We start from the raw sequence: 11824 nt of genomic DNA on the forward strand, positions 1-11824 counted from the left end.
ATGAGCTCCCACTGAAGATGGGCAAGCCTCCTCGCTGGCCATCTTCAAAGCCCTCCTCCAAACTCACTTGTATTCTTTGGCATTCGACTCAGCATGACTTAGATTTGTTCTTGATTTTACCGTTTGGTGCTTTCTACCGCCTTTATTACGGATTTGTCTTACTGTTTATTGTGCATGTTCAATTGCTCCATGTACAGCACTTTGTATGCAGCGGTGGCTGTTTGAAAGTGCTCGAGAAATATTGTTGACTTGACTTGACTTGAAAAGCAGTTCTTGTTCTAAACTCTCCTCTGCAGTAGCTCCCATGCACCATTAAATTAAATCATCCTTGATGGTACCCCCTCTCTCCTTCACCTCACATAACCACATCACTCGTTCTGCATATTCTCATCTTGGAAACATCCACCGGCTCCGCTCTTCTCTCTCTCCTCAGTTCACTGCTATACTTGTTCACACCCTCGTCACCTCGCGACTCGATTATTGTAATTCTCTTCTGTTCGGTCTCCCTCCAAAAACCCTCCATAAGCTTCAGCCGCCCGCTTTAGCGCACTCACAGCATACATAAACCATATTACACCTGTCCTCCAACATCTCCACTGGCTCCCCATTTTCCACCGCTTTCAATATAAAATCCTGCTCCTCACATTCAAATCCATCCATAAGCTAGCCCCTCCATAGCTATCTGACCTCATCCATATTCCTACCCCTGTCCGCTCTCTTCGTTCCTCCTCCTCTCTGTCCCCCCCGCTCGCCTCATCAGCATGGGAAACGGAGCCTTCAGTCGCTCTGCTCCCCAGCTTTGGAACTTACTCCCACCTGACCTTCGTAATACAGACTCATTAACACATTTCAAATCCAGCCTCAAAACACATCTGTTTCGACAAGCCTATTCACTCGGACCATAAAGCCATTCTTTTTATTTATTTATTTATGTTGTATTTTTTCTTCTTATTTGATGTTGTTTTTAACATTGTATTTGTGATTTTAACTGCTTGCTGTAAGGTGTCCTTGAGTTTCTAGAAAGGCGCCCGCAAATAAAATGTATTATTATTAGTATAAAGCCATTCTTTTTATTTATTTATTTATGTTGTATTTCTTTCTTCACTTATTTGATGTTGTTTTTAACATTGTATTTGTGATTTTAACTGCTTGTTGTGAGGTGTCCTTGAGTTTCTAGAAAGGCACCCGCAAATAAAATGTACTATTATTATTATTATTATAAATTAAAAAGCTCATAAAATGAAGTGTTCATTTGCAATCAAAAATACATTTGTCAAAAAAAATATTTGGCAATGTAAGAACATCAATAACATGGAGCATAATATTTTCTCCACTGTACAAAATGGTTCCTGCGCTTTCCTTTTTGTTTGTTTTGTTTTTAAACTCTTCATCTCACGCAAACATGTTTTAACAAAAACACATTTGTGGTCAGTACCTCAAAGAGGACTTGCGGTCTTTCCACTCCTCAGTCCAAAATGGCGTGAATTAAAGGAAGATGACCTTCTCCGTGGGCTTCTCCAGCACTTCCTTGGGGAAAGGGGGTGGGACCGGGGGCGTGTCCTCCACGCCGCTTCGGGGGTGCATGAACGACTGTGAGATTTTCACGCTGCTGGCATGCCCAGATGACTCATCTACTGTCCATAAAACGCATGGCAAAAGGAAATGAGAGTTCAGCTGGGGTCCGGAGCCACTTGAATGAATGAATGAATGAAGGAATGAATGAATGTACACACACACACACACACACCTGTACCTGAATGGGAGACGGCCCTCAGACTCCCTCCTTCCTTCCCCGTCACTCTGATGGGCACGAGCTGGCTCACGTCGATGGAGGCTGCAAGCACAGAGATGTCAAACGCGTCCAGTAGCTAGACGGACAGATGACGAGATAGGCAGTTGATAGGGCGATTGACGGTTGTGGTAGATAATCCATAGAAATGACCTGCGCTGTGGGCCCTCTGGTGCGCCGCCTTGAGACGGAAGCCCCGGTCTTTGCCCTTGGAGATGGTGGCCAGCTTGGTGGGGATCTGCTGCACCACGCCGGCCACCTTGTGCACCTGGTTGGTGGTGCTGATCAGGTGCACGGGCAGTTCAGCTTTGGCCGGCGGAGGGACGCTCATGCTCTCCTTGCGCGGCGGCACTTTGGGCGGCGTCTCCTTGTTGCCGTCGCGGGCGATGGCCAGGAGGACGTGCGGACGCGGGCTTACGCCCGTCGGGCTGCCCCTGAATGACTTGTAGCTGGAGAGCTTGATGTGCTGTGGAGGAAACATGTTTGTCATGAACAAACATGCACGCACACACACATATAGATTGATATTTTTTAGATACGAGACAAGTTCCGTCTCGAAAATCTTTTTTTTCATTTTCTTCCGCCGATTCCAATGTCGGCGACAATTGCTGGCTCTTCCACTAGATGGCAGTAGGTATCCCGCTGTGGCCAGAATAAATGGACACCAGATCAAAGAATTTGTGTTGGGTGGTGTGGCGTGAGAGTTTTCAACCATGACATTCGTACGCGCCGTGTTCAATCGTGCTTTTTTGGACATGAGGTGGCGCGGCAGATGGGTCAACTGACCGGGTCATCGTAGTTGGCGTTGGCCGTATTCACGGCCTCGGCGTACTTCTTCAGCTTGTCCTCCAGACGTTCTTTCTCCTGATTCAGGCTCTCCTTTTCCCTCTCCACGGCTTTGGTGGTCTCGCGGAGGCGCTCCAGACCCTGCTGGTAGTTCTCCCACTGCCGCTCATACTCCTCCTTCTCCTCGGCGAGCTTGACTTCGCGCCGGGCGCACTCGTCCTCCCGCAGCCTCAGCTCGGACTCCAGGGCCTCCACGTAGAGGCTGTGGCGCTCTCGCTCCTTCTCCCAGCGTTGCTGCGCCTGGCGCTGCTGCGCCTGCAGCTTGTGCAGGTTGGCCAGGTCCTCCTTGTGCTTCTCCAGATTGCGCTGCTTCTCCTGTTCCAGCAAGGGAGAACGCAGCGCGTGCTGCACCTCCGTCTGACTGTCCCGCTGGGCCACGACAGCCTGGGGGGGAGCGCGCTTGAAAGATAAGCATTTGTGTCGCGGTGGTGGGCAAGCGGCTCACAACTTACTTGTAACGCATACAGCCTCTGGGCGAGCAGCATGACGCGATCACACACCTGCGGAGGGAACGATAGCAATGGGACCTCAAATGACAAGTGTTGGAGGTAACGGAGCCACCGTTACGAGCTAGCTAGCTATGTTGCTAGCGGCAACAAGAAAATGAAGCCATCCAAGGAGCGGACGGTCCCAGTCCGAATAGCGATTCACTGATCTCACCTCGGCCTGCAAGTCGCCGGCGGCTGAAGCCCAAATATGCGTCCACGCGTTGCCGCTGGCCTTTAGGAGACGGCAAAAAGGTTTGCGACGATGCGTGGCTACGCGGGCCCGAGGGTTGCGTTTGTGTCACTCACGGGCCGCTCGTGGCTCTCGGGGAAGCGCGCGGTCTCTGGGGACGGAGCGTCGTCGGCCTGAACGCCGCCGCCCGTGAGCCCGTTCGGCACCTCCCCGTCGGGAGACGTGCCGTCTAATCAAAACAACCACAAAGAAGGCCATTTCGCCACAAATTCATGGCGGCGGTTACGTTCCGTTTTGTCCTACGCGGCTCACCCGTAAGAGCGTTGGCAGACGGGTTGGCGTCGGGCGGCGCCGAGGCCTCGGACCTCCCGTGCGACCTCCACTTTAACGCATCAGAATGGCCCTCCTGGATGCTAGCGGGGTCCTTTGCTGCGCGGAAGAGCAGATTTTGAAGGCTTTCCACTGCAGAAACACAAAAAGGAACGCCGTCGACATCACCGTGGCCATCGGCACCGATGGACGGATCCTCTCGCTGCCTTGTGGTTTCTTTCCGTCTTCCGTGTCGAGTGAACGCCGGCGCCTTTCGGCTGCCGCTGCTCAACCCGTATTGTTTTGTGTTTTTTCTTATTGTCAAGTGTCCTTGGGTGTCTTGAAAGGCGCTTATGAATAAAATGTATTCTTATTCTTATTTGGAATTTGCTGCGACCTTCGCGGATGGCTCCGTTGAGCAGCGTCTCCCCCTGCTGGAGGTCAGCGGCGTCTCCTCGCAGCAGAAGCCCTTTGGCGGGGCTCTCTTGGCCGGTCATGTCCTCATACATGGCGCTGAAGATCTGCAGCTTCTCGGACAGGCACAGCTTGATGTGCTCGTCCCTCGCCTTCAAACGCTCTACCCGCCAAAACAAAAGCAAAAAAAGCATAGCATGGATTGGAAAGACACAAAGCGCCTGGACTCTTACCTTGATATTCTTCCATTCTGCTCATCAGCTCCTGGAAGTGTTTGTCCTCCGCCGAGTAACTGCAAGCGCAAGGATTTGTTCGTGTCTCTTGAAACCATTTTCAACTGTAAGGCATTCCCTCAAATTGCGCTCTTTGTTGAGCGCCGGTATTTCAAGCAAGGCCTTTTTGCTTCTCCAAGAGTGACAACACGCGCGACATTCGTGCGAATGGCGGATTCGGAGGAGCGGGGCTGATGAGAACAGATTTTGGGCTCGACTCGCCCCTTGAATAGCGGCCATTGGCTTTTACTTGGCGGGGAAGGCCTTCGTCGGAGGGGAGGCCCGGATTCCTAAAGGTCATGACGCGTGCAATGTGCATTTTATGCAATGGTGTATCTGCTAACCGGATGACCGACCATAATAAGAGGAATGAGAAGAAGAAGAAGCGTTCTGACCGGTTGATGGCGTCGCGTATGTGGGCCATCCAGGCGACGCGCTCCTCCCTGGAGCCGGCGTGGAGCTCGTACATCTCGTACGCCTCCTGCGGCGCGGCGCTGCAGGCGCAGATGAGGAACATGGCCTTGTCCTCGTGGGCCACCTCCCTCAGGATCAGATTTTCAAGGCTGAGCACCGGCGCTTTATTATCCTGCGTGATAACGTAGCGGCCGTGTGTGCGCGCGGGCGCGCGTGTATTTTAAAAGGAATTTTTCCCTCCCGCACAGCACTCACGACAGCAGCGAAAACAAACTTCTGCTCCTTCTCTTGCAACAGCAGGAGCACGTCCGACAGCAGCACGGCGTGGACGTCTGAGGAGAATCCAATCGAGGATTAGTCAACCGAGAGCGGCTCCGATAAACCGTCGCTAAACCTTTGACACGACGGCGGCGACGTTCAAATGGGTAGCGAGGGCGGTCGGATCAAAGCGCCCTGATGCACGAGCCCGCTCCAACTGGAGTCAGGTTCACGCGGCGCGTGAAACCTCCACTAACTTACTGCACTACTGCGTGCTAACAGTATGTCGACAGTGGCACGCTAATCCTCGTCTTCGGGATATTCCGATAGCATTCATCCAAGAAAAGACTCGCGTTATCTCACGGAAGGAATCTCAGAGTCAGACAATTGGCGGCCATTTTCTCGACAATTGATGGGACAACGGTCGTCAATGAAACCATGCCCTTGGGCACATGGACAAAAAGGGGGCGGATATCATGGAAAATGGACTTTTCAAAGGAACTTTCACAAATCGGGATTGAAGAAAGAACCTTTTCAGACATCGGCCCACTTCTTAAGCTAAAAAGAGCCTTTACCCCCGACCGACGCAAGTTTCAAATCTTTCAAAAGTTTCAAAAGACGAACCTTTGTGTCTGCCCGAAGACTTGCAGGCGAGCGGGCCTTCGTGCAGCAGCGTGCGCTCACCCTGGATGAGTTCCTCGCGCCGGACGGGCTGCCCGTCTTTCATGCGGCCCAGCGACTTGGGCTCCAGCCGCGCGCCGATCTCGCGGAGGCGCGAGGCCTTCTCGTACTCCCTGATGTTGTCGTTGACCCGGGAGACGGTCTCCCTGATGGCCGCCAAGCCCCGGAGCAGACGCTCGTGCTCGTCTGTGTCCTCTGAAAGGCGCACAATATCTTGAGGGGGGCGCGGCGGGGGGTGGGGCTAGGCGTCATTGTAAATGAGAGCATAATCCCGATGGCGGCGTACCTTGCGTGTTCTGCAGCAGTCGCTCCACCAAGACGGGGTACTTTGAGATGCGCTGGGTGACCAGTAGGAAACACTCGGGGATGCCCAACCTTCTCACCAGTAGCAGCTGGCCAATTTTCTGGTGGCAGACGCCCGCACGTTAAGTTGGCGCGGACAAACTCAATCGCAGCGTCTGCAAAGTCACTTTGCATTTACGAACGGACGCGTTTCGACAACACGCCGTCCTTCGGCGCTCGACGGATCCGTCCGCCGCTTCTCGGGTTTGCGTCTCAGCTACCTTCATCAGGCTTTGAATCTTCTTGTTGCTCTGCAGCTGCTCTTTGTAGAAGCCCACGGCTTCCGTCTGACGGCTGCAGAAAATGCTGTACCAGTCCCTCATTTTTTCACCCAGCAGGCCGGAAAACTAGCAGCAAGCGGAAAAACCCAGCTCAGCCGTCCGCACGTTTGCTACGTCTCGCATATTTCAAGAAGAACTCGGACGTTCGGAGGGAAACCTGCGCGATGAGTACGTCTCCCAGCTGGGTGATCTGGTAGGCGTCGGGGGCGCCCTCCTGCCGACTCTGGCTTTGGCGCACCTTGAGGCAGTCGAGGAAGTGCTGGTGCAGGGTGAGCAGGGCGTCCACGCCGGGGAACAGCGCGCCCACTTTGTCCTCGTACAGCAGCAGCGATTGCCGCAGCTCGTGCATGTACACGTGTCGGAGGATCTTCAAGGTGCGCACGTGGTGCATCTCTGTCTGGATCAGCTCTAGACATGGAAAATTAAAAAAAATGTCACACTGAAGTAGGAGGACTCATTTGACATTTAAGAACAAATTTTGGCTCAATACATGAGTGCCAGACTGAAAAAATATACATTCCAAATCGCTTTCATCATAAATGTCTAAGAATTTAAATATTTGGGAAAATCACAGGTTCAAATATTGTTCAATTTCTATTTTTTTTTTTACCTCAATTCTGTTATTCCCTTCCCATTAAAAAAAATGAAAACTTCCGTTGAAAAATATGCTTTATAGTGAGGGGAGAAAAATGACAACAGTTGAGGTGGAATGCAAAGTAAATGTTCACTCCATTCATTTGCATGATGATTTTCTTTTTTTTTTTTTTTAAGATTACAATTTATCTTTATGGAAAAAAAAAATAAAAAATATAGTGTATATATTTGAGGGCACACGAATACACGGCACTTCAGCTTGCGGCACTCAACACAAGGCGGTACTGCGACATCGTGATCTTTGTCATCATAGGCCACGCGAGTTTACGAAAAGAGTTGACATGGCGCAATTATAATGACAAGCAGCGTCGCCCTCATGTCATTTACAATCATCATAAGTGAAAAGATAAATAGCAGCGCGGTCACCGCTCCCGAAATAGCGCATCCGTTCCGATGCGGAACCCCGGCGAGAAGGAACGCGGTCGGGCGCGGGCACGTCGGGCGCACCGTAGATGACATCCTGCCTTTTGACGGCCGCTCGGTCCAGACCTCTCAGGTAGTCCGGGCGGGCTGCCGCGCTCCAGGACTCGGCTTCCAGGCTCTGAGCGTCGCTCTCCAACTCGCCTCGCAGCAAAGAATAATGAGCGTCTGCGGGACACATGACATGAGCGAAAGACATGCGAACAAATAAAAACTATATGGAAACGGCAAATCGTCTTCAAATGAATGATCCAAAAGAGTGAAGCCACTTTTGAATGAAATGAACTCAATGAATGCAATTGTAAATATTCATTGAAAAAAAAAATCCACCTCCAAATAAATGAAAAGATATTAAACTCAGCTTCCGAATTAAAAAAAAGAAATCCAATGGATAGTGAATAAATGAAATCATATCAATGAGTCCAAAATGAAAGGAAGTAAAAAGAGTGAAGCCGCGCACAAAACGAAAAGGTAGCGAGTGATTTTTCTTGTCCAAAGACGCCACTCGATCTTCCCAGCGGATGAGCCGACCTTCCACATTGATGGACTCGGCCAGGGAAACGCCATCTTCCACCGTGAGCCTCCCCCGCACGCCATCCACCTCATCCATCCGTGCTGGGACGGATCTGGGGGGGAGGGGGGGAGAAAAATGGTTTGAGTGGAAACATGACTCAAATCAAAAGGAGCCGATCGAGCTCATTTTGACGAAGGCTGCTAACACGTAACCTAGCTTAGCACTTCCCCCAATGAACTCGTGTTTGTTTCTCCGGCGGTTTGTGCGAGATGCCAATCGAGAGTCAAGTATGAGGAGAAACCAGTTCATCAGTCGCCGCCGCCGCCGCCGCACCTGAAGCATGTTGTCGCGTCTTTGCGTGACGATGAACCGGGCTGAGCTTTGTCTGGAGTTAGCGTGACGGATACGCCGGGGGGTGCCATCGGGAACGCTGAGCGCCAAGGAGAAAAAGAAAACGACGTGAAAGAGCGCAAAGAGCGCGCACGTAGCTTACCGTTTACTGCATGAAGCCAAAAGAAAAGGCAAAGTGCAGCAAGGTGCCAAGAAGCCGGGCGCTCGCACGCCATCTTAAAAGTCATCGGCGACAGCAAATGTTAAGCCTCCGCACTTGAATTCATTTGCGGGACTGGAATTGGCCCAACCGTGTGAGCTTCCATACAAAAGAAGAAGAAGAAGGCATCCGATTTATACGTCGGCCTACGGATGATCGCGTCTGCCTCACAGTGCAGATTTGGAGGATTTGAATCTTGGGCTTCCCGTGCGCAGTTGGCCTGTTCTCCGCAAGCCCGTGTGGCTTTTCTCAGAGTACTCGGGTTTCCACCCACATACCGAAAAACATGCACGGCAGGTAATTATTCGTAGGCGTGACGCTTCGGCGCGGCTTTCGCTCAAAGTCAGCCGTGATTGGCTCCCGCACACCCGCGACCCCGCTGAGGATGAGCGGATTGGATCGCGGATGGATGCATGGGGAATCCCGCTTTTTTTCTTTTTTCTTGCATGCGTCGACGGGACTTTTTCACCGGTTCTGTCAAATGATAAATGTGTCAAGCCAATTTTGCGTCGATCGCAGGCACGGGTGCTTTAGAGGCAAAAAAAATGTTGTCTGATCCAGTCTCATGTTTTCATGGAGAATCATGAAAAAGATCAGTAAAAATGCTTGACGTTTCGATTGACACTTCGGGGTGACTCACGTTTGTTGCCGGTGCTTTGGACGCTAATGGCTGTTCAGTTAGTCGTTTGGCGAGGAAAAGAAACGTTGAGCGTCACACCGTACAATCTGTCCACTTGACATTGTAGCGGCGTCATTTCCTCAGTGTTGCTGAGCAACGTGCTTCAAAACGGTCTCGGATGGGGAACGAAAGTTATCTCGAGGGGGGGGGGCCGGCCATCCGCCGCGAGCGCTCGCTCAAACCCAAAAGGAAAAAGAGACGTGACGGCCTGAATGAGAGTGTTGACACAGGAGCTCCCTGCAAAAGAGAGACAAGACCAGAGCGAGCGCTTGAGTCCGATGGCGGCAAAATCGGCGAGAGCCGCCGGGAGCTCGGGTGTCACCGGCACACCCCCGGAAGCGCACTGCGGGAAACGGCTTTCATCCGCTCATACTTGGCGAGGGCGCGACATCTCCATATCTTCGTCACTATTTGGAGCCGTGAAAAAAAATCAACAGCAGCTCAGAAGCCGACGCACCTCAAACGCGCCGTTGTTAATTGAACACAAACACAATTTTGATTTACTCCGAGTGTGACTTATGACTCCGGCACCTTCTTTTAATTTTAATTTGGGGACGAGGGGCCTCTCCAGAAGAGATCAAAGCGGCATCGAGACACTGGCTCGGCGACCTCAAGGGAGTCATTTGTCGGTTTGCCAGTCAATATTTGCATTTTGTGCCTCAAACAACCAAATTGAAAGACAGAACTGCGAATGGGCATTGATTTGGCAAAATGCAGAGCTGCCAAAGGTCATGGAAATCACTGAACGCTAACAAACAAAAGATCAATAAAATGTGACGTTATCAGTATCGGAGGGGAAAAAAAACAGTTATGCGTCCCGAGAATTTTTAGCCACGCAAAAAGTTACTCGAGCTAGAAATGACTCGATGCGTTTTTCGGCACGGGCCACACCTCAAAAGACTGAAATGAAAAAGCCGTGTGAAATCCAGGTCACTGCCCCACATCCCAACAGGAACTAGACCAGCGAGTCTGCCAGGTGGCCTGCTGCACAAAACGCTCGACAAACAGCACAACTCAACATGCGCGGCGCAACACGGCTCAACGCGCACACGACACACACCTCAACAACCACGGATCCATTTCTGGATTCTATTTGTTGAATAATACATGCCCGTTGACGCACAGTTTTTTCATCAACTAGTCAAAAGTATAATTTTGGGTGATGTAAACGCATGCCATAGGGGGTCAACTGATCAATATTCAATACCTGCTCACGAGCAAAGATTCAGTGGATACATAAGGTCGACCTAGCCCTGTTTAAATGCTTGATTCGTTTTTTTTTTTAGATATAAAAAAGCAACACTTTTTTCAACGTTGGTGTGACCGAGGCACTTTAAACAGTGGCGTGCGTTGAAATGTGATTGGTTAATTCTGGCTTGGTATGGGAGCAACCGGTTAGCGCCTATGCCAAACAGCGTGGTCGTCGTGGGTTCGAGTCTGGCCCCGACCTACCTGTGTGGAGTGTGTATGTTCTTCCTGCGCCTGCGTGGGTTTTCTCCGGGTACCCCGCTCTCCTCCCACGTAGCAAAAACATGCATGGCAAGTTAATGGAGCACTCCACATTTGTGTCAAATGTCTCCTTACTATTATGTATTTTACTCATATTTTTGGAATATATTTTTTCTCAAATATTTATGCATTTATTACGATGACTACAACTACACAACGTGTTGCCAAACAGCCGAAAATCGATCACCTAACGACCTACTTTTTCGTGAGTATCAATCCGCGCGCAACATGATGCCAAAGGAAACGGCAACAAACCACATGAATCAAACAAAAACTTGTGTTCAGTTACCACAGCCTCGAGTCGACCCTAAAAGCTTTTAGTATACAAATAGGAGAATTAGAAACGAAATACAAAAAGTCAGCGGGGTGTCGCTTTCAATCAACAGTTTCGGGCGAGGAGGCAAACAGGTGTCAAGTCAGACTGAGGTTGGCAGGTGACTTGGCTACCTGCAAGCTACCGTGTTAAGTTGTTCGCCATTAACACCGATTTAAGTTCCTAAAAGCCACGCTTCAAAGTGCATCCGTGACAAAACAAACCAGGAGGAGGATATTAATGTCATTTCTAACTCATTTGAAGTTTGCAAGCAGATGAGATTGACGGCGGTGTTTAGCGTCGTCTCATCAAAAATGATTCGGCAAACCTCCCCCGAAAAAGCACAAAATGTCGGGCGCAGGAGAAACGTTGCAGTTGGTTGAATGTCTTACCTGTGATGAGACGGGAAGACGGGAAGGAGAAGGTTTTATAATGTTCGTTTCAGGACAGACGACAGGTTCAGCGTGGTCGCGTTTCCTCGGCTCGGGCGATGACAGAAGCTCCGGGGAGGCGCTCGACAAGAAGGTAAAAGGTACAGCCTCCCGTGGAACAATCCAGAACACAACTTCCGTTCAAAGGGAAGATTTTTGGGGGAAAGATTTCATTTCAATATGTGGGTATATTTTGAAGTTGTTTTCTTAACGTTTGTACCTTTTCTACTACTTGTCCAATTTTACGTAATATTTTTGACGGCCTTTACACAGACTTCCTGTTTGTGTAAAGGAGATATTTTTGTTTAGCCTATTCTTTGGCAATTCTGTATTTTTGTGTATTCTTCACGTTATATTTTTTTGTCTAACATCGCTGCAATTTCTCTAATATTTATATATCTTACGAATAGATAGATAGACATACATACATACATACAGGGCAGCGGCCCACCAGGACCGGAGTTTGACAT

At 50.2% G+C, this 11824-nt stretch overlaps 1 protein-coding gene across 1 annotated transcript; it reads right to left on the minus strand.

Annotated features, from left to right (window-relative positions):
* Positions 1–1220: 1220 nt before the first annotated feature.
* arhgef18a (rho/rac guanine nucleotide exchange factor (GEF) 18a) lies at positions 1221–9078 on the minus strand. Its single transcript, XM_052087116.1, has 20 exons — positions 9063–9078; positions 8206–8302; positions 7890–7984; positions 7386–7526; positions 6442–6692; positions 6225–6350; positions 5948–6065; positions 5605–5856; positions 4978–5054; positions 4704–4894; positions 4270–4328; positions 4020–4199; positions 3626–3775; positions 3430–3542; positions 3296–3355; positions 3088–3135; positions 2576–3019; positions 1943–2255; positions 1748–1834; positions 1221–1634 (listed from the first exon to the last, which is right to left on the minus strand). The coding sequence occupies exons 2-20, from the start codon at positions 8292–8294 to the stop codon at positions 1486–1488; spliced, it is 2943 nt and encodes a 980-aa protein (XP_051943076.1). The 5' UTR covers positions 8295–8302; positions 9063–9078; the 3' UTR covers positions 1221–1485.
* Positions 9079–11824: the final 2746 nt, after the last annotated feature.

The sequence above is a fragment of the Hippocampus zosterae genome, chromosome 15, assembly GCF_025434085.1.
Source record: "Hippocampus zosterae strain Florida chromosome 15, ASM2543408v3, whole genome shotgun sequence".
Lineage (NCBI taxonomy): Eukaryota > Metazoa > Chordata > Actinopteri > Syngnathiformes > Syngnathidae > Hippocampus > Hippocampus zosterae.

Coding starts and splice junctions, on each gene's coding strand:
- arhgef18a (XM_052087116.1), bottom strand. CDS start 8,294: ATGGCACCCCCCGGCGTATCCGTCACGCTAACTCCAGACAAAGCTCAG. Junction 3,020..3,087: donor AGAGGCTGTATGCGTTACAA/GTAAGTTGTGAG, acceptor GCTCCCCCCCAG/GCTGTCGTGGCCCAGCGGGA. Junction 1,635..1,747: donor CGTCTCCCATTCAGGTACAG/GTGTGTGTGTGT, acceptor TTTTATGGACAG/TAGATGAGTCATCTGGGCAT.